General features: G+C 50.0%; 1 protein-coding gene across 1 annotated transcript in view; it reads right to left on the bottom strand.

The window, feature by feature from the left end:
- SIPA1L3 (signal induced proliferation associated 1 like 3) overlaps positions 1-21787 on the bottom strand; it is a 32317-nt gene extending 10530 nt beyond the window's left edge. Inside the window, exons 1-13 of the mRNA XM_058822821.1 lie at positions 20701-21787; positions 17974-18104; positions 16406-16594; positions 14173-14347; positions 11009-11112; positions 9949-10106; positions 8719-9238; positions 8545-8598; positions 6717-6991; positions 3886-4068; positions 2215-2298; positions 1147-1289; positions 314-390 (exon numbers count right to left, since the gene is read on the bottom strand). Of these exons, the coding sequence (XP_058678804.1) occupies positions 314-390; positions 1147-1289; positions 2215-2298; positions 3886-4068; positions 6717-6991; positions 8545-8598; positions 8719-9238; positions 9949-10106; positions 11009-11112; positions 14173-14347; positions 16406-16594; positions 17974-18104; positions 20701-21787 (3180 nt within the window). The remainder of the gene's footprint in view (positions 1-313; positions 391-1146; positions 1290-2214; positions 2299-3885; positions 4069-6716; positions 6992-8544; positions 8599-8718; positions 9239-9948; positions 10107-11008; positions 11113-14172; positions 14348-16405; positions 16595-17973; positions 18105-20700) is intronic.
- Between the last annotated feature and the right edge of the window lie 699 nt (positions 21788-22486).

Raw genomic sequence — 22486 nt, 5'->3', positions numbered from 1 at the left:
TTTGGGGGGAACTTTTTCAGGAATTTTGGGATTTTTGAGGAATATTTGGCTTTTCCCTCTCTCACCTTGGGCAGCCCTTTCGGGGACTCTTCCCAAAGGGCTCAGGGAGGGAATTTTTGGGGAATTCTGGGATTTTTGGGAATTTTTGGGGGAATTTTGGGGGGGGATTTTTTCAGGATTTTTAGGGGAATTTTTGGAGAATTTTTTGCGGAGTTTTTTGGGGAGTTTTTGTGGGAATTTTGGGATTTTTTGGGGGGAACTTTTTCAGGAATTTTGGGATTTTTGGGGAATATTTGGCTTTTCCCCCTCTCACCTTGGGCAGCCCTTTCGGGGCCTCCTTCGGGCGCTTGCCGGGCACGCGGGCGGGGGCCGGGAGGTGCCACAGGGGCTCTGGGTGCCAATCGGGCGTTTGGGGTCAGCATTCACCAGCCCCAAACTCCCACAATTTCCCAAAATTCCCCCCAAATTCCCCAATTCCCCTCCCCCTTTCCCAATTTTCCCACCAAACTGTGGAATTTCCCACCAAATTCCAAAATTTCCCGATTGTCCCACCAAATTCCCAAATTCCAAGTATCCGTGCCAAATTCCCAAATCCCCCCACTAAATCCCCAAATTTCCCCCCAAATTCCCAAATTCCCCAAATTTCCCCCCAAATTCCCAGATTTCCTCTCCAAATGCCCAAATTTCCCTCCCAACTCCCAATTTTTCCTGCCAAATCCCCAAATTTCTTTTCAAATTCCCAATTTTCCTCCCAAATCCCCAAATTTCCCTTTAAATTCCCAACTTCCCTCTCAATTCCCAGATTTCCCTTCCAACTTTCCCCCAAAATCCCAATTTTCCCCCTCCAAATCCCCAATTTTTCCTCTCCCCAATTCCCAAAATTCACTCCCCCATCCCTAAATTTTCCCACCAAATCCCCAATTTTTCCCCACCAAATTCCCGAATTTCCTCTAAATCTCCAATTTTTCCCTTTAAATCCCCAAATTTCCCTCCCCAACCCACAAAATTCCCAATTTTTTCCCCCCAAATTCCCAATTTTTCCCTTTAAATTCCCAATTTTCCCCTCTAAATTCCCAATTTTTTCCCTCCAAACCCCCAAAATTCCCAATTTTTCCCCCCAAATTCCCAATTTTCCCGTTTCCGTACCCGTTTTGCTCCTCTCGGTTCCTCCCTCGTGTCCGGCGCCTCCGGCGGCTTCGGCGCGGCCAAAATTCCCGGAATTCCCAGAATTTCCAGAATTCCCGGAATTCCCAGAATTCCCAGGATGTGGCTCCGCCCCCCTCTGCGACCTGCGGGAAAAATCCCAAATTTTCACCTTTTCCCTCAATTTTCCCCCATTTTTTCCCAAATTTTCCCCAAATTTTTCCACATTTTCTCCCAATTTTTCCTCATTTTCGCCACTTTTGTCCCCCTTTTTCCTCCCAGATTTTCCCCATTTTGTCCAAATTTTCCCCATTTTCCCCCTTTTCCCACCAATTTCCCCATTTCTCCCCCATTTTCCCAAATTTTACCCCAATTTTCTGCCCAATTTTTCCATTTCTCCCCCATTTTCTCCCTAATTTTCCCCCCAATTTTCTTCCCAATTTCCCCAATTTCCCCCCATTCTTCCCCCATTTTTCTCCATTTTTCCCCAAATTTTTCCCAATTTTCTCCCAATTTTCCCCATTTTCTCCCCCAGATTTTACCAATTTTTTCCCAATTTCTCCCCCCCTTTTTCCCAATTTTCCCCAAATTTTTCCCAATTTTCCCCCAATTTCTCTCCCATTTTTCCCAATTTTCCCCCAAATTTTCCCATTTCCCCCAATTTTTCCCCAAATTTTCCCGATTTCCCCCCAGATTTTCCCAATTTTTCTCCCCAATTTTCTCCCCCATTTCCTTCCCCATTTCCCCCCCAATTTTCCCCCTTTCTTCCCCATTTTTCCCCAATTTTCCCCCCAGTTTTTACCAATTTTTACTCAATTATTTCCAATTTTCTCCCCCAATTTTCCCCCATTTTTCTCCACCTTTTCCCCAAATTTTCCCCATTTTCTCCCCCAGATTTTACCAATTTTTTTCCAATTTTCTCCCCCATTTCCTCCCAGTTTTTCCCAGTTTCTTCCCCATTTTCCCCCCATTTTTTCCCAATTTTCCCCCCAATTTTTTCCCAAATTTTCCCCATTTTTCCCCCAATTTTTCCCCAATTTTTCCCATTTTTCCCCATTTTCCCATCCCCACCTGGCGCTGCCGGGGGCAGAGAAGCTTCCGGAAGGTTGGCGGAAAGCGGAGCCGGAATGGGGAGAGTCCGGGAAACTCAGGGGCCTGAAATGGGGAAAAATGCAAAAAATTGGGAAAATTTGGGAAAAATAGGGAAAATTTGAAAAATTTGGAATAAAAGATAAAAATATGGGGGAAAATTCGGGAAAAAATTGAAAAAAATTGGAATAAAAGGGGGAAAAACTGAGGGGAAAAGGAGAAAATGGGAAAATTCAGGAAAGCAATGGAGAAAAATGGGAGAGAAATTGGGGAAATTTTGGAAAAATGAGAGAAAAATGAGAGAAAAATGGGGAGAAAACGAGAAAATTGGGGGAAAATGTAGAAGTTGGGAATAAAATGGGGAACGGGAAATTGGGGAAAAATTGGGGGAAATTGGGGAAAAATTTGGAAAAAATGGAAGAAGGGGAAAAAGGAATAAATGGGGGAAATTTGAGGAGAAATTCGGAGAATTTGGGGAATATTGGGAGGATTTTGAAGGGAATGCCCAGAAAATTCAGGGAAAAATTGAAAAAAAATGGAATAAAAGGGAAAAAATTGGGGAAGAATTGAGGGGAAAAGGAAAAAATGGGAAAATTCAGGAAAGCAATGGAGAAAAATGGGAGAGAAATTGGGGAAATTTTTGGAAATTGGGAAAAATAAGGGGAAAAATGAGAGAAAAATGAGAGAAAAATGGGGAGAAAACGAGAAAAAATGGGGGAAATTGTAGAAGTTGGGAATAAAATGGGGAAGGGGAAAATTTGGGGGAAATTGGGGAAAAATTTGGAAAAAATGGAAGAAGGGGAAAAAGGAATAAATGGGGGAAATTTGGGGGAAATTTGAGGAGAAATTCGGAGAATTTGGGGAATATTGGGAGGATTTTGAAGGGAATGCTCAGAAATTTGGGGGGAAATTTTCAGGAATTTTCGGGGGGATTTTTGTGAATTTGGAGGTGAATTTCAGGAATTTGGGGAAAAATTCTGGGAAGATGTTGAAGGGAATTTGAGGGAGGCTTTAGGAGGAATTTTGGGTGAAATTTTGAGGGGAATTTGGGGAGGATTTGGGAGAAACTTTGGGGGAATTTCAGGAGGATTTGGGGGGAAAATTCGGGGAATTTTGGGTGGAATTTTGGGTGGAATTTGGGGGGAAGTTTTGGGGGTTTGGGGGGAAATTCTGGGAATTTCGGAGGAATTTTGAAGGGAATTTAAGGAAGGCTTTGGGGGGGAATTTTTTGAAATTTTTGGGGATTTTGGGGGCATTTTGGAGGGAATTTTGCACTGAATTTCAGGGGGATTTTACACAGAATTTCAGGAATTTTGGGGGAAAATTCTGGGATTTTTTGGGGGTATTTTGGAAATTTTGTGGGGGAAATTCTGGGAATTTTGATGGGGATTTGGGGGCAAGTTCTGGGAATTTTGGGGGAAATTCAGGGAATTTTGGGTGAGTTTTGGGGGCAATTTTGGGGAATTCCTGGCGATTTTGAAGGGAATTTTGGGAGAATTTTGAGGGGAATTTGGGGGGAAAAATTCTGGGAATTCTGAAGGGAATTTTTGGGGAAATTTTAGGGGAATATTTTTGGAATTTTGCAGGGAATTTCAGGAATTTGGGGGAAACTTTTGGGGGAATTTTCAGGAATTTTTGGGCATTTTTCCTCACCTTTTCCCGTGCCCCGTCTGCGTCTCCCTGGCTGCGACGCCGCCCATGGGTGCCAGCCCCGGCTGTGCCCGTTTGGTGCCCGCGCGGTGCCAGGAGGGGGCGCCGCGGAACCCGGCCCGGAACGGCCCCGGGAGCGGCTCCGGATCCGCCCGGGGCTCCAGCGCCAGCGACTCCGACCAACCCCTGCGGGCACAGATGGCACAGCTGGCATCAGGATGGCACCAAGGGACGGGGGGACATGGGGATGTGGCAGTGGTGGCACCGGGATGGCACCAAGGGACAGGGGGACGCGGGGATGTGGCATCGGGATGGCACTGGGATGGCACCGGGGGACAAGGGGACACGGGGATGTGGCATCGGGATGGCACCAGGATGGCCCCGGATCCGCCCTGGGCTCCAGCGCCAGCGACTCTGACCAACCCCTGCAGGCACAGATGGCACAGCTGGCACCGGGATGGCACTGGGATGGCACCAAGGGACAAGGGGACGTGGGGATGTGGCACCGGTGGCACCGGGATGGCCCCGGATCCGCCCTGGGCTCCAGCGCCAGCGACTCTGACCAACCCCTGCAGGCACAGACGGCACAGCTGGCACCGGGATGGCACCAAGGGACAGGGGGACACGGGGATGTGGCACTGGTGGCACCAGGATGGCACTGGGGGACAAGGGGATGTGGGGATGTGGCACTGGTGGCACTGGGATGGCCCCGGATCCGCCTCGGGCTCCAGTGCCAGCGACTCCGACCGACCCCCGGGATGGCACCAGGGGGACAAGGGGACGTGGGGATGTGGCACTGGTGGCACCGGGATGGCACCAGGGGGACAAGGGGACACGGGGATGTGGCACTGGTGGCACCGGGATGGCACCGAGGGACGGGGGGACGCGGGGATGTGGCATCGGGACGGCACCGGAACGGCCCCGGATCCGCCCTGGGCTCCGCTGCCGGCGACTCCGACCGACCCCTGCGGGCACAGCGGGCACAGGGATGGCACTGGGATTGGCACCAGGGGACAAGGGGACAAAGGGACACGGGGATGTGGCACCGGGATGGCACCGGGATGGCACCAGAAGGGCCCCAGGAACGGCTCCGGATCCGCCTCGGGATCCGCTGCCGGCGACTCCGACCAACCCAGGGGAAAGGTGGCACCAGTGGCACCCACGGCACCAAGATGGCACCAGTGGCAACAAGATGGCACCAATGGTACCCATGGCACCAAGATGGCACCAGTGACACCCATGGCACCAAGATGGCACCAATGGCACAAAGATGGCACCACTGACACCCATGGCACCAAGATGGCACCAATGGCACAAAGATGGCACCAGTGACACCCATGGCACCAAGATGGCACCAATGGCACAAAGATGGCACCAATGGCACAAAGATGGCACCACTGACGCCCATGGCACAAAGATGGCACCAATGGCATCCATGACATCCAGATGTCACCAATGGCAACAAGATGGCACCACTGACACCCATGGCACCAAGATGGCACCAGTGGCACCCAGATGGCACCAGTGGCACCCACAACATCTCAATGGCTCCAATGGCACCCAGAGGGTACCAATGTCATCAATGGCACCATGATGACGTCCGTGGCACGCAAGACATCTCCATGGCACCAATGGCACCAAGATGGCACCAGTGACATCCATGACACCCAGATGGCACCAATGTCATCCATGACACCCAGATGGCACCAATGGCACCAAGATGGCACCAACGTCATCCATGACACCCAGATGGCACCAATGGCACCCACAACAACCCAATGGCACCAACGGCACCAATGGCATCAGGATGGCACCAAGATGGCACCAAGATGGCACCAGTGACATCCATGACACCCAAGTGCCACCAATGACACCGAGGACACCAAATGGCACCAAGATGGCTCCAATGGCACTCAAGACATCACAGTGGCGTCAATGGCTCCAAGATGGCACCAATGACCTCCATGACACCCAAGTGCCAACAACGGCACCCACAACAACCCAATGGCACCAATGGCGCCCAAGACACCCAAATGGCACCAGTGGCACACAGGACACTCAGATGGCATCAATGGCACCCAGATGACACCAATGGCTCTCACGGCATCTCAATGGCCCCAATTGCACCATGATGGCACCAATGGCACCGAGATGGTTCCAGTGGCACTCAGAACAAATCAACGGCTTCAATGCCACCCAAGGTCATCAGATGGCACCAACAGCACCCAACCACCACCAAAACCCCCCCGAGCACCCAAACCCCACCGACCTCCTGGGCGTGCCATCCTCGTGCGGCGGCACGATGCCCACGGTGACGGTGACCGAGGTGCGCAGGAGGTCGATCATCTGCTCGTGGCTCAGGGCCACCTTGCACACCTCCAGCAGGCCGTGCCACCGCGGCCCGGGGACACCGGGGCACCCGCGGCACGGGGATGGCACCCAGGGGGACAAGGGCGAGAAGGTGGCACCGAGATGGCACCAATGGAACCAATGGAACCAATGGCACCCAGATGTGACCAATGGCACCCAGATGTGACCAATGGCACCCAGATGTGACCAATGGCACCATTGGCACCCAGATGTGACCAATGGCACCCAGATGGCAACAATGGCATCAGTGGCGCCCAGATGACACCAATGGCACCAAGACACCACCAATGTCCTCCATGACACCAAGATGGCGCCAACGGCACCAAGACATTCAGGTGTCACCAATGGTACCAAGATGGCTTCAATGGCACCCAAGACACTCAGATGGCATCCACGACACCAAGATGGCACCAACAGCACCCAACCACCACCAAAACCCCCCCGAGCACCCAAACCCCACCGACCTCCTGGGCGTGCCATCCTCGTGCGGCGGCACGATGACGACGGTGACGGTGACCGAGGTGCGCAGGAGGTCGATCATCTGCTCGTGGCTCAGGGCCACGGCGGCCACCTTGCACACCTCGAGGAGGCGGCTGCCGCGCCGCAGCCCGGCCTGCCAGGCGAAGCCGTACTCCTCCACCTCGGCCACGCTGCCGTCGGGGTGCACGTGGAAGCCCAGCTGGCCCAGCCCGTTGCGCCGCAGCGTCATGTCCACCGTGGCGCAGCCCGGCGTGGTCATCTGCCGGAAACACGGACCCGACACCGGTCATTGCTTGGGCGGCGTCGAGGTGAAAAAATCCAAAGTTTTGGGATAAAATTGAGATTTTTGGGGTTGGTTTTGGCAAGCCCAGCTGGCCCAGCCCGTTGTGTCGCAGCCCGGCGCGGTCATCTGCCGGAAAACACGGACCTGACACCGGTCATTGCTTGGGCGGCGTCGAGGTGAAAAAATCCAAAGTTTTGGGATAAAATTGGGATTTTTGGGGTTGGTTTTGGCAAGCCCAGCTGGCCCAGCCCGTTGTGTCGCAGCCCGGCGCGGTCATCTGCCGGAAAACACGGACCCGACACCGGTCATTGCTTGGGCGGCGTCGAGGTGAAAAAATCCAAAGTTTTGGGATAAAATTGGGATTTTTGGGGTTGGTTTTGGGAAGCCCGGCCGGCCCAACCCGTTGCGCCGCAGCGTCGTGTCCACCGTGGCGCAGCCCGGCGTGGTCACCTGCCCCCAACGGACCCAGCACCATTCATTGGTTGGGTGGCATCGAGGTGAAAAAATCCAAAATTCAAATTTTGGGTTAAAATTGAGGTTGTTTGGGGTCGGTTTGGGGGCGTTTTGTTGGCGGTGTTTTGGATTTTCTGACGTTTTTTGCGCGTTCTCATCTTTGTCCAGTTCCTCCTTTGTGCCCCTTCTCCAATTCAACGAGCTTTCCTCAATTTGATCAATTTAACCCAATTTCCTCAATTTTTCCATCATTTCCCTCATTTTACCTCAATTTCATTCATTTTAACCCAAATTTCCTCAAATTTTCCACCATTTCCCTCATTTTACCTCAATTTCATTCATTTTAACCCAAATTTCTTTAATTTTTTCTGTGATTTCCCCCATTTCCCGCCAATTTTCTCCCAATTTTCCCCCCAATTTTCCCCAATTTTCTCCCATTTCTTCCCATTTTCCCCCATTTCTATTTCCACCCATTTTTTTTTCCAATTTCCCCCATTTCCCTCCAATTTTCTCCCAATTTTCCCCCCATTTGTCCAATTTTTCCCCCAATTTTCCCCCCATTTTCTCCCATTTCCCCCCATTTCCCTCCAACTTTTTTCCAATTTTTTCCCATTTTCCCCCCATTTCCATTTCCACCCTTTTTTTTCCAATTTCCCCCATTTCCCTCCAATTTTCTCCCAATTTTCCCCAATTTTCTCCCATTTCCCTCCAAATTTTTTCCAGTTTTTTCCCATTTTTCCCCCATTTCCATTTCCACCCATTTTTTCCCAATTTTCCCCCCCATTTCCCTCCAATTTTCTCCCAATTTTCCCCCCCATTTCCCTCCAAATTTTTTCCAATTTTTTCCCATTTTCCCCCATTTCCATTTCCACCCATTTTTTTCCAATTTCCCCCATTTCCCTCCAATTTTCCCCCCATTTCTCCAATTTTTTCCCCCAATTTTCCCCAATTTTCTCTCATTTCCCTCCAATTTTTTTCCAATTTTTTCCTCCATTTCCATTTCCACTCATTTTTTTTTTCCCAATTTCCCCCATTTCCACCCATTTTCCCCCCAACTTTTCCCCACTCCCCCTCACCTTGAGCCTCTGCACGATCTCCTTCACCTCCTCGGCCGCTCCCTCCGCTCCTTCCTCCGATCCCGGCGCCGATGCCGACGTTCCCGGCGCCGATGCCGATGTCGCCGCCGCCGATGCCGACGTTCCCGGCGCCGATGCCGACGTCGCCGCCGCCGCCCCCACCCTGACGCTGACCAGATCCCCCCGGCCGTGGTAAATCCTCAACGCCGCCCCCTCCGCGCTCCACCCGATGACGTCCCCGGTGAAACAATGGAACACGACCTCCTTGGCCACCAGATCCACCAAAACCAGCAGCTCCTTGGAAATGGCCAACGCGCACGGCACCTCCTCGCCGCCCCGGCCGAAATCCAGCGCCGCCACGCGCCAAGAGACGGCGCCGGCGCTCTCCAGCTCCGCCAAGGGCCGCGCTCGCGATTTCTCCTTCTTTTTGGAGGCCAAGGAGATGAGGTTGAACTTGCCCGCCGCGTCCAAGGGGGTGTTGGTGACGTAGTTCTCCGCCAGGTCCCGCAGGTACTCCTGGCGCGTCCTGGTGGCCATGGCGCGGAACTTGTGCGATTTGTGCGCCGCGTTCTCGCCGTTGATGGCCTTGGCCAACAGGAAGGCGCGGAAGAGGTCGGAGCGGCGGAAGGTGACGCCCGACGGGGGCACCGGGGGCCCGAAGGGGGGAACGTCCTTGGAGCGCGTGACGGCGACGCTGGTTTGGGAGGAAAAAAGGGACTTTAGGGAATTTTGGGGGAATTTTTGCTGATTTTTATGAATTTTTGGGGGGTTTTTTGGGGATTTTTGGGGATTTTTTTGGGATTTTGGGGAATTTTTGGGACTCCCAGGTCCTGGGAGACTGAAGGGTGGGAGGTCCTTGGAGCCCGTGACAGCCAGGCTGCGTTGGGGGGAAAAACGGGATTTTAGGGAATTTTGGGGGAATTTTTGCTGATTTTTATGAATTTTTGGGGGGTTTTTTGGGGATTTTTCAGGAATTTTGGGGAATTTTTGGGATTCCAAACTCCCCGGGGGCCGAAGGGGGGGACATCCTTGGAGCGCGTGACGGCCACGCTGGGTTGGGGGAAAAAAAGATTTTGGGATTTCAGAAAGTTCTGGCAAATTTCTTGGGAATTTTTTGCAAATTTCTTGGGGATTTTTTGGGGGACTTTTTGTGAATTTTTTGGGGATTTTGGGGAATGATGGGGATTCCAAACTCCCGGGGGGCCGAAGAGTGGGACGGCCTTAGAGCGCACAACGGCAACGCTGGTTTGGGGCAAAAAAAGCATTTTGGGAAGTTTGGGGAATTTTGGGGGGAAATTTTTTTTGCGAATTTTTGCGAATTTTTTACAATTTTTCCAATTTTTTTGCATTTTTTAGCCGAACTCCCGGGAATTTTGGGGATTGCCTCCTGGGTGCCGGTCCCACCTGTAGGAGACGTTGTCGGAGCAGGGCTGGTGGGCGCGCACGATGATGAAGACGTGCTGGAAGTGCGAGCGCACGTTCTGCGGCGTGAAGGGCAGCGCGCCCGGCTCTTGGAAGATGATGGTGACGATGTCGTTGCCGATGTGGCGCTTCCGGAGGAGCTGGGAACGGAGTTTTGGCAATAAAAACCCAACGGGAATGGGTGGGATGAGGATTTGGGGTGGTTCCAGGGAGTTTTGGGGTTGTTCAGGTCTTGGGGGGTTTCAATGCTTGGGATCACCAAGCAATCTTTGGGATCATCCAATCCTCGGGATCTTCCAGTCTTTGGGATTTCCCAAATCTTGGGATTCTCCAATCCTTGGATCTCCCAATCAACCTTTGGGATCCTCCAAATGTTGGGATCATCCAACTCATTGGACCACCCAACCCTTGAAATCTTTCAACTCCTGGATCTCCCAACCAACCCTTGGGATCATCCAACTTCTGGGACCATCCAACTCTTGAAACCACCCAACCCTTGGGATCACCCAACCCTTGGGATCCTCCAACTTTTGGAATCCTTCAAACCTTGAGATCTCCCAACCCTTGAGATCCTTCAACCCTTGGGATCCTTCAACCCTTGAGATCCTTCAACCCTTGGGATCCTTCCACCCTCAGGATCCTCCAACTCTTGGGATCCCTCAACTCTTTGAACCCTTCAACCTTTGGGATCTCCTGCTGAAATCCCAGATCCTGAGAAGATCCCGAGAAGATCCCAAGATCCCAAACTCACTCTTGGTGTCGAGCTGCGCCGCGTACTTGGTGAAGACCCTGAGCGTCACCTTCTCACCCAGGAGGTTCCAACCCTTGGGAACCTTCAACCTTTGGGATCTCCCAACTTCTGGGACCATCCAACTCTTGTGATCCTCCAACTTTTGGGATCTCCAACTCTTGGAATCCTTCAAACCTTGAGTTCCCCCAACTCCTGGGACCACCCAACCCTTGGGAACCTCCAACCTTTGGGATCTCCCAACCCTTGGGACCTCCCGATCTCCATGGATTCCATGGAAGGTTCTGGAGGTACCTGCTGGCGGTTGTTGGGCGTGTAGGGCAGCATGGTGGACACGTGGAACATGATCTCGTAGTCCTGGTACGTGGTGTACAGCGAGTGCGTGCCCGTGGAGTCGGCTGCGGAGAAACGGGAAAGAGGAGACGGTGAAATGCCAGAAATGGATTTGGTGAAATGCCAGAAATGGATTTGGTGGAATCCCAAAAATCAGATCTGGGGGAATCCCAAAAAATGGATTTGGTGGAATCCCAAAAAATGGATTTGGTGGAATCCCAAAAAATGGATTTGGTGGAATCCCAAAAAGCAGATCTGGGGGAATCCCAAAAAATGGATTTGGTGGAATCCCAAAAAATGGATTTGATGGAACCCCAAAAAATGGATTTGGTGGAATCCCAAAAAATGGATTTGGTGGAATCCCAAAAAGCAGATCTGGGGGAATCCCAAAAAATGGATTTGGTGGAATCCCAAAAAATGGATTTGGTGGAATCCCAAAAAATGGATTTGGTGGAACCCCAAATAATGGATTTGGTGGAATCCCAAAAATCAGATCTGGGGGAATCCCAGAAAATGGATTTGGTGGAATTGCAAGAAGCGGATCTTTGGGAATTCCAAAAAACTGAGCCGGTGAAATCCCAAAAAGCGGATCCAGGGAAATCCTAAAACGTGGAGCTGGTGAAATACCAAAAAATTGATCCAGGGAAATCCCAAAAAACTGATCAGGTGAAATCCCAAAAAGTGGAGCTGGTGAAATCCCAAAAAATGGGTATGGTGAAATCCCAAAAAATTGATCAGGTGGAATCCCGAAAACCAGAGCTGGTAAAATCCTGAAAATCAGAAATGGGCCAATCCCAAAAAGTGGATCCAGAGAAATCCCAAAAAGCGGAGCCGGTGAAATCCCGAAAATGGATCAAGAGAAATCTCGAAAAACGGATCTGGTGAAATCCCAAAAACTGGATCTGGGGGAATCCCATGAAATCCCAGAAAAACGGCGCCGGTGAAATCCCAAAAAACAGATTTGGAGGAATCCCAAAACACAGAGCCGGTGAAATCCCAAAGAAATTCGGGATCAAATGGAATCCCGACAAACCAATCCAGTGAAATCAGAAAAAGCGGAGCTGGTGGAACCCCAAAACAAAGATTTGGTGGAATCCCAAAAACTGGATCCGATGAAATCCTGGCCTCTCAAAAGTTCCTCTTGGTGTCCAACGGGGACCACCCAACCCCTGGGATCGTCCCTCAACCTTGGGATCACCCAACCCTTGGGATCCTTCAACCCTTGGGACCCCCTAAACTCTTCCAACCTCTGGAATCCCCCAACTTCTGGGATCACCCAACCCTTGGGATCCCCCAACCCTTGAGATCCTTCAACCTTTGGGATCTTTCAACTTTTGGGATCCTTCAACTTCTGGGACCATCCAACCCTTGAGATCCTTCAACCCTTGGGATCTCCCAACCATTGAGATCTTTCAACCCTTGGGATCCTTCAACCCTTGAGATCCTTCAACCCTTGGGATCTCCCAACCATTGAGATCCTTCAACCCTTGGGATCCTTCAACCCTTGAGATCCTTCAACCCTTGGGATCCTTCAACCCTTGGGATCTCCCAATCCTTGAGATCCTTCAACCCTTGGGATCCTTCAACCCTTGGGATCCCCCAACCCTTGGGATCCTTCAACCTTCAGGATCCTCCAACTCTTGGGATCCCTCAACTCTTTGAACCCTTCAACCTTTGGGATCTCCTGCTGAAATCCCAGATCCCGAGAAGACCCCAAGAAGATCCTGAGAAGATCCCAAACTCACTTTCGGTGTCGAGCTGCGCCGCGTACTTGCTGAGGGCCCTGAGTGCCACCTTCTCACCCAGGAGGTTCCAACTCTTGGGATCTCCCAACCCTCAGAATCCTTCAACCCTTGAGATCCTTCAGCCCTTGAGATCCTTCAACCTTTGGGATCCTTCAACTCTTGGAATCCTTCAATCCTTGGATTCCTTTGGGATCCCCAAACTTCTGGGACCATCCAACCCTTGGAATCCTTCAACCAACCCTTGAGATCCTTCAACCTTTGGGATCCTCCAAGTCTTTGAATCCTCCAACCCTTGGGATCCCCAAACTTCTGGAACCACCCAACCTTTGGGATCCTTCAACCTCTGGGATCTCCCAACTTCTGGGACCATCCAACTTGAGATCCTTCAACCCTTGAGATCCCCCAACTCTTTGAATCCTTCAACCTTTGGGACCCTCCAGTTCTTGAGATCCTTCAACCCTTGGAATCCTTGAACTTTTGGGATCCCTCAACTCTTGGAGTCCTTCAACCCTTGGGATCCTTCAACCCTTGAGATCCTCCAACTTCTGGAACCAACTTTTGGGATCTCCTGGTGAAATCCCCCAAGCCAAGAAGAGCCCAGACTCACTCTTGGTGTCGAGCTGCGCCGCGCACTTGCTGAAGGACCTGAGCGTCACCTTCTCGCCCAGGAGGTTCCAACCCTTGAGATCTCCCAACCCTTGGAATCCTTCAGCCCTTGAGATCCTTCAGCCCTTGAGATCCTTCAACTCTTGGAATCCTTCAACCCTTGGATTCGTTTGGGATCCCCAAACTTTTGGGACCATCCAACCCTTGAGATCCTTCAACCTTTGGGATCCTCCAAGTCTTTGAATCCTCCAACCCTTGAGATGCTCCAACTTCTGGGCCCACCCAACCTTTGGGATCTCTGGGTGAAATCTCACGTCCCGAGAAGACCCCAAGAAGATCCCAAGACCCCAGACTCACTCTTGGTGTCGAGCTGCGCCGCGTACTTGCTGAAGGACCTGAGCGTCACCTTCTCGCCCAGGAGGTTCCAACCCTTGGGAACCTTCAACCTCTGGGATCTCCCAACTTCTGGGACCATCCAACTCGAGATCCCTCAACCCTTGAGATCGCCCAACTCTTGGAATCCTTCAACCTTTAGGACCCTCCAGTTCTTGAGATCCTTCAACCCTTGGAATCCTTGAACTTTTGGGATTCCTCAACTCTTGGAGTCCTTCAACCCTTGGGATCCTTCAACTTCTGGAACCACCCAACCCTTGAGATCCTTCAACCAACTCCTGGAATCCTTCGACCCTTTGGATCTCCCAAACTTCTGGGATCTCCTGGTGCAATTCCAGGAACATCCCAGACCCCAAGAAGATCCCAAGACCCCAGACTCACTCTTGGTGTCGAGCTGCGCCGCGTACTTGCTGAAGGACCTGAGCGTCACCTTCTCGCCCAGCAGCGTCAGGAACTCGTCGAGCGCGGGCCCGGCGGCCTCGTTGTTGTACATCTCCTCCTCCGAGCTCTGCCCGGCCTTGCAGTACAGGATCCCCACCTTGTGCCGCCGGCACAGCTGTGGCACGATGGGATTGGGGCCTTTAGGATCTTCAGAAGATCCAAAAAATCCCAAATTCCCCCAAAAAATCCAAAAATCCCCCAAAAAATCCAAAAATCCTCCAAAAAATCCAAAAATCCCCCAAAAAATCCCAAATCGCAGAGAAAAGCCAAGTCCCAAATCCAAGGAATTCAAAAAAATCCAGGAAATTCTTTCAACACCAAAAATGCCCCAAATCCCCTCAAAAAATCCTAAATCCCACAAAAAATCCCAAATCTCCCCCAAAAAATCCCCCCAAAAAAATCCCAAGTCCGAAAATAAAATCCCAAATTCCCCCAAAATCCTAAATCCCAAAATAAATCCCAAATTCCCCCCAAAAATTCCAAATCTGGAAATAAAATCCCAAATGGCAGAGAAAAGCCAAGGCCCGAATCCAAGGAATTCAAAAAAATCCAGGAAATTCCTTCAACACCAAAAATACCCCAAATCAAATCCTAAATCCCCAAAAAAATCCCAATTCTCCCCAAAAAATCCCCAAAAAATTCCCAAATCCGAAAATAAAATCCCAAATCCCTCCCAAAAATCCTAAATCCCAAAATAAATCCCAAATTTCCCCCAAAAATTCCCAAATCCGAAAATAAAATCCCAAATACCCCCAAAAATCCTAAATCCCAAAATAAATCCCAAATTCCCCCCAAAAATTCCAAATCTGGAAATAAAATCCCAAATGGCAGAGAAAAGCCAAGTCCCAAATCCAAGGAATTCAAAAAAAAGCCTGGAAATTCTTCGACACTTGGGATCCTTTAACCCTTGGAAAATGCCCAAACCAAAAATCCCAGAAAAACCCCAAAAATCAAAAAAATCTCAAAAAATGGAAAAGAAAATCCGCAAAAATTCACGAAAAAGTCGCGAGAAAGTCGCAAAAAAGTCGTGAAAGTTGACCAAAAAATCACAATAAATCCTGGAAAAATTCCCAAACGTTCCCAAGATTCCCAGGAATTATTTAACCCTTAAAATCCTTTAACCCTTCAACTACAAAGCCCAAAATGAACCAGAAATTGCTCCAAAACTCACCAAAAAAATCACGGAAAAATTGCGAAAAAATTGCAAAAATTGACAAAAAATTTGCGAAAAATTCCCAAAAAAATCCCCAAATTTCCCAAATTTCCAGGAATCATTTAACCCTTTAAATCCTTTAACCCTTCAACTACAAAGCCCAAAATGACCCAAACAATGCCCAAAAAATCACCGAAAATTCACCAAAAAATCACCGAAAATTCCAAAAAATTGCAAAAATTCCCTGAAAAATTCCGGAAAAAATTCCCAAACTTTCCCAAATTGTGAGGAATTCTCACCCCCTGCTCGTCCAGCTTGAGGAGCTGCTCGGGGACCTTGGGGGAGGCCAGGGCCAGGCGCAGGCAGTGCACGTTGAGCTCGGGCAGGACGAACTCCAGCAGCTCCCGCACCGGGATCCCCAAAAAATTCCCCAAAAAAATCCTCAAAAATCCCCAAAATTCCCCCAAAATCCCAGGAATCCTTCAAGAGTTGGGAGGGTTTAAGGGTGGAACGGGAGTGACAAAATCCCTAAAAAATTCCTGAAAAATCGCTGAAAAATCCCGAAAAATCACCGAAAATTCACAAAAAAATCGGCGAAAATTCACAAAAAAATCGCAAAAATTCCCAGAAAAATTCCAGACAAAATTCCCAAATTTCTGAAATTTGCAGGAAACGTTTAACCCTTTAAATCCTTTAACCCTTCAACTACAGACCCCAAAATGACCCAAAAATTGCCTAAAAAATGACAGAAATTCACCGAAAAATCGGCAAAAAATTCACAAAAAAATCGCAAAAATTCCCGGAAAAATTCCGGAAAAAATTCCCAAAATTTCCCAAATTTCCAGGAATCATTTAACCCTTTAAATCCTTTAACCCTTTAACTACAAAGCCCAAAATGACCCAAACAATGCCCAAAAAATCACCGAAAATTCACAAAAAAATCAGCGAAAATTCACAAAAATTCCCAGAAAAATTCCGGAAAAAATTCCCAAACTTTCCCAAATTGTGAGGAATTCTCACCCCCTGCTCGTCCAGCTTGAGGAGCTGCTCGGGGACCTTGGGGGAGGCCAGGGCCAGGCGCAGGCAGTGCACGTTGAGCTCGGGCAGGACGAACTCCAGCAGCTCCCGCACCGGGATCCCGCGGCCCGAGCCGGCCTTGGCCGTGCTGGGGGTGGCGTCCTCCAGGATGGAACCGCGCAGGGTCGCCAGCTGGGAAGGGGAAATTGGGAAAAATTCGAGAAATTCGGGAAAATTAGGGAAAATTAGAAGGGAAATTTGATTTTTTGGGGGGTTTATGAGGGGGTTTTGGGATTTTTTGGGGATTTTTTGGGGGATATTTCGGGGATGTTTTGGGGTTTTTTGGACCTGGCTGGTGCGGAAGATGAGGCGCTGCTGGAACTGGGGGCACAAAAATCCCAATTTTGGGGGGATTTTTTCCCAATTTTGGGGGGATTTTTTGGGGATATTTTGGGCTATTTTTGGGGGATATTTCAGGGATATTTCAGGGATATTTGGGGTTTTTTGGACCTGGCTGGTGCGGCAGATGAGGCGCTGCTGGAACTGGGGGCACAAAAATCCCAATTTTGGGGGGAATTTTTGGGGATTTTTGGGAGATATTTCAGGGATATTTTAGGGATATTTTGGGGATATTTTGGGTTTTTTTTGGACCTGGCTGGTGCGGCAGATGAGGCAGGGCTGGGCTGGGGGCACAAAAATCCCAATTTTGGGGGGATTTTTGGGGATATTTTGGGGATTTTTGGGAGATATTTCAGGGATATTTTGGGGGATATTTCGGGGATATTTTGGGGTGTTTTGGACCTGGCTGGTGCGGCAGATGAGGCAGGGCTGGAACGGGGGGCACAAAAATCCCAATTTTGGGGGGATTTTTGGGGATATTTTGGGCTATTTTTGAGGGATTCTTGGGGAATATTTCAGAGATATTTTGGGCTGTTTTTGGGAGATATTTCAGGGATATTTTGGGGTGAATTTGGGGTTTTTTGGACCTGGCTGATGTGGCAGATGAGGCGGGGCTGGAACTGGGGGCACAGAAATCCCAATTTTGGGGGTATTTTTTGGGGATATTTTGGAGATTTTTGGGGGATATTTCAGGGATATTTTGGGTTTTTTTTGGACCTGGCTGGTGCGGCAGATGAGGCAGGGCTGGAACTGGGGGCACAAAAATCCCAATTTTGGGGGGAATTTTTGGGGATATTTTGGGCTGTTTTTGGGGGATATTTCAGGGATATTTCAGGGATATTTGGGGTTTTTTTTGACCTGGCTGGTGCGGCAGATGAGGCGCTGCTGGAACTGGGGGCACAAAAATCCCAATTTTGGGGGGATTTTTTGGGGATATTTTGAGGATATTTTGGGCTATTTTTGGGAGATATTTCAGGGATATTTCAGGGATATTTGGGGTTTTTTGGACCTGGCTGGTGCGGCAGATGAGGCGCTGCTGGAACTGGGGGCACAGAAATCCCAATTTTGGGGGGATTTTTTGGGGATATTTTGGGGATATTTTGGGCTATTTTTGAGGGATTTTTGGGAGATATTTCAGGGATATTTTGGGGTGAATTTGGGCTGTTTCTGACCTGGCTGGTGCGGCAGATGAGGCGCTGCTGGAACTGGGGGCCGTGCTCCGAGGGCTCCTCCAGCCGCTCCCGCCGCACGCTCACGGCCACCGGGCCCAGCTTCTCGTCCAGGCCGAAATAATTGGAGTGTTCTGGGGAAAAAGGGGCAAAAAATGGGAAAAATGAGAAAAATTGGGCAAAATTGGGGGTCACTGGGGGTAAGGGAGGGGAGAAATGGGGGGAAATGGGGAAAAATGGAAATTTTGGAGGGAAAAATTGGATTTTTTGAAGGGGGGAAATGGGGGAAAATGGGAATTTTGGGGAGAAAAATTGGGAAATAAATGGGGAACAGTGGGGGAATAGTGGGGGGAAATTGGGGGAAAATGAGAATTTGGGGGAATAAAAAGGAGAAAATGACAATTTTAGGGGGGAAATGGGAATTTGGGGAGGGGAAATGGGGAAAATAGGGGAAAACGGGGATTTGGGGGGAAATGGGAGAAAAAAATGGGAATTTTGGGGGGAAAAATGGGGAGAAATGGGGAATAAATGGGGGGCAAAAGAGGAATTTGGGGGAAAAGGGCAAAAATTGGGGAAAATGGGGGGAAATGGGGAGAGAATGGGGGGAAGTGGGAGTGGAGAAGGGAAAATGAGGAAAATGGGAATTTTTGGGGTGGAAAATGGGAATTTGGGGGAAAATTGGGAATTAGAGATGGGAAAAAGGGGGAGAAAAGGGAAAAATTGAGGAAAATTGGGGGAAAATAGGGCAGAATGGGGGAAAATGGGGAAAAAATTGGGATTTTTGGAGGGGGAAATGGGGAAAATGGGATTGAAGGGGAGAAAAATGGGGGAAATGGGGAGGGGGGGAAGGGAAAAAATGGGAATTTGGGGGGGAAATGGGAATTTGGGAGAGGAAATTGGGAAAATGGGGGGAAATTGGGGAAAATTCGGGAAATGGGAGGGAAATGGGGGAATGGGGAAAATGGGAATTTGGAGGGACGGGAAATGGGAATTTGGGGGGAAAACGGGAAAAATTGGGGAAAATTGGGAAAAATGGAGGGAAAATGGGGGAAAAGATGGGAAAAATTGGGGGAAAATGGGGGGGGGAAAGTTGGGAACAATTGGGGAAAATGGGGGAAAATGGGGAAAAATTGAAAAAATGGGGATTTTGATGGGAAATTGGAATTTGGGGGGGAAATGGGGAAAAATGGGGGAAAAGGGGGGAAATTTGGATGGGGAAAATGGGAAAAATTGAGGAAAAATGGGAGGAAAATGGGAAGAAACAGGGGAAAAATTGGAGAAAAATGGGGGAAATTTTGAAAACATGGGGATTTTGAGTGGAAATTGGAATTTGGGGAGGGAAAATGAGGAAAAACCTCCAAAAAATTTCCCAAAAACTCCGAATTTCCCACCTTTGCTGTGGAAGCAGTCCCTGTAGGAGGTGGCGCCCAGGTCGGCGTGCTCCACCCCGAAACTCCGAAAATTGAGGGAAAATGGGGGAAAATGGGGGGGAAAAGTTGGGAAAAAATTGAGGGAAAATGGAGGAAAAATGGGGGGAAATTGGAGAAAAATGGGAGAAAATTGGGAAAAATTGAAAAATGGGGATTTTGATGGGAAATTGGAATTTGGGGGGGAAATGGGGGGAAAATGGGGGGAAATTGGGGGAAAAGGGGGGAAATTTGGATTGGGGGAAACTTGGAAAAATTGAGGAAAAATGGGAGGAAAATGGGAAAAAATGGGAAAAATTGGGGGAAAATGGGGGAAAAGTGGGGGAAAATGGGAAAAATTGGGGAAAATTGGGAAAATTTGAAAAATGGGGATTTTGATGGGAAATTGGAATTTGGGGAGGAAATGGGGAAAATTGGGGGGAATTGGGGAAAAATGGGGAAAAATTGGGAGAAATTGAGGGGAAATGGGGGAAAAGATGGGAAAAAACTGGGGAAAATGGGGGGGGAAGTTGGGAAAAATTGAGGGAAAATGTGGGAAAAGATGGGAAAAAATTGGGGGAAAAGTTGGGAAAAAATTGAGGGAAAATGGGGGAAAAATTGGGGAAAAATTGGGAAAATTTGGGGGAAAATGGGGGAAATTGGGAAAAATTGAAAAATGGGGATTTTGATGGGAAATTGGAATTCAGGGAGGGAAAATGAGGAAAAACCTCCAAAGAAATTCCCAAAAAACCCCAAATGTTCCCACCTTTGCCATGGAAGCAGTCCCTGTAGTAGGTGGCGCCCAGGTCGGCGTGCTCCACCCCGAAACTCCGAAAATTGAGGGAAAATGGGGGAAAATTGGGAAAAATTGGGGGAAAATGGGGAAAATTTGAGGGAAAATGGGGGAAAAGATGGGAAAAATTTGGGGAAAATGGGGGGGAAAGTTGGGAAAAAATGGGGGAAAATGGGGGGGGAAAGTTGGGAAAAAATTGAGGGAAAATGGAGGAAAAATGGGGAAAATTGGGAAAAATTGAGGGAAAATGGGGGAAAAGATGGGAAAAATTTGGGGAAAATGGGGGGGAAGTTGGGAAAAAATTGAGGGAAAATGGGGGGAAAATTGGGGGAAAATGAGGGAAAAGGGGGGAAATTTGGGTTGAGGAAAAATGGGAGGAAAATGGGAAGAAATGGGAAAAATTGGGGGAAAATTGGAGAAAAATGGGGGAAATTTTGAAAAAATGGGGATTTTGAGTGGAAATTGAAATTCGGGGAGGGAAAATGAGGAAAAACCTCCAAAGGAATTCCCAAAAACCCCAAATGTTCCCACCTTTGCCGTGGAAGTAGTCCCTGTAGTAGGTGGCGCCCGGGTCGGCGTGCTCCACCCCGAAGCTCCGAAGCCTCTCCGGGTTCCTCCGCTCGTCCTTGGCGAACTCCAGAACGGAAACGCCGGCGTTGGAAACCTTCCAGCAGCTCCCAGAGTCCCCCAGAATCCCAGCAGATGACGACGATGACGACGATGATGAAGATGAAAACCCAGATTTGGAAAAGCTGACGTCGCGCTCGCCGCGGCCGCCGCCGATCTCGTTGCGGAAATGAGGACAACTCAACAACAAATCGTTGCTGGTGTCGTCGCCCAAATCCTGCTCCAGGTTTTCTTTGGAATTCAGATTTTCCAGGCTGGAGAAGAGTTTGGGCTCGGAGCCGGCGGAGGCGGCCGAGGCTCCCGTGGTCGTGTTGCGCCGCCGCGTCCCCGCCGAGGCTCCGGCGGAAACGGCCTCGAAGAAAATGCTCTGGACGTCAAAATGAGCGAAACTTTTGCGCCAAATCCAAGATTTTGGAGCTTCTGGAATTTTGGGCTCTTCGGGCTCTTTGGGGCTGAGGAGTTTTTTGAAGATGGAATCGTCGGGTTTCAAACGGCGCCGGGGTTTTTCTCTCGGAGCTTGAGTTTGATCCGAATTTTGATCCGAATTTTGATCCGAGTTTTGATCCGAATTCGGATGGAAATTTTGGGGGCTTTGGGGTTTTTTCGTTCGGAATTCGTTGAGGATCTCGTAAAAGCTTTGCTCCGGGATTCCCTGGACGTCGATGGAGGAGGTGCTGCCGTACTCGCGGAACAGCCCGGCGGAACTTGCGGAACTCCCGCGGATCTCCGGGACCTCCTCGGGGTCGCACTCGCTCAGGGTGACCTCGCTGCTGCTCCTCTGGCGCAAAGGAACCCCCAGAAATCCCTCCTGGAACTCCGGATCTTTCCAGTGAGGGACCAGGCGCCGGTGGAAGGGTTTGAAAGGCGCTTGGGAAGGTTGGGAATCGCGGCAGGTTCCGGAATATTCCTTGGAGCGCGGAGGCCACTCGGCCACGCGGGCGCGGACGCCCATCTTGGGCACCGGGGGGATCTCGGAGCGTTGGGAGCTCATGGTCCTCCAAGGGAATCTGGGATTCTGGAGGTCCAGGAGGTCCTGGAGGTCCAGAAGGTCCAGGAGGTTCAGGAGGTCCAGAAGGTTCAGAAGACCCAGAAGGTTCTGGAGGTTCAGAAGATCCAGGAGGTCCTGGAGGTTCAGGAGGTTCAGAAGATCTGGGAGGTCCAAGAGGTCCTGCAGGTCAAGGAGGTGCAGGAGATCAAGGAGGTCCAGAGGTCCAAGAGGTTCAGAAGATCCAGAAGGTCCAGGAGGTTCAGAAGATCCAGAAGGTCAAGGAGGTTCAGGAGGTCCAGGAAGTCTGAGGGTTCAGGAGGTCCTGGAGGTTCAGAAGGTTCAGGAGGTCCAGAAGATCTGGGAGGTCCAGGAGGTCCTGGAGATTCAGGAGGTCCAGGAGGTCCAAGAGATCCAGAGGACCTGGAGGTCCTGGAGGTCCTGGAGGTTGAGAAGATCCAGGAGGTCCAGGAGGTTCTGGAGATTCAGGAGGTTCAGGAGGTCGAGAAGATCCAAGAGGTCCTGGAGGTCAAGAAGGTCCAGGAGGTCCTGGAAGTCTGGGAGGTCCAAAGGTCCAGAAGGTTCTGGAGGTCCAAGAGGTCCAGGAGGTCTGGGAGGTCCTGGAGGTTCTGGAGATCCAGAAGGTTGAGAAGATCCAGGAGTCCAGGAGGTTCTGGAGATTCAGAAGGTCCTGGAGGTTCAGGA

The sequence above is a fragment of the Ammospiza caudacuta genome, chromosome 35, assembly GCF_027887145.1.
Source record: "Ammospiza caudacuta isolate bAmmCau1 chromosome 35, bAmmCau1.pri, whole genome shotgun sequence".
Classification (NCBI taxonomy): domain Eukaryota; kingdom Metazoa; phylum Chordata; class Aves; order Passeriformes; family Passerellidae; genus Ammospiza; species Ammospiza caudacuta.
Note: the sequence above shows the minus strand (reverse complement) of the source record. Positions and strands in the feature narration are given on the sequence as shown.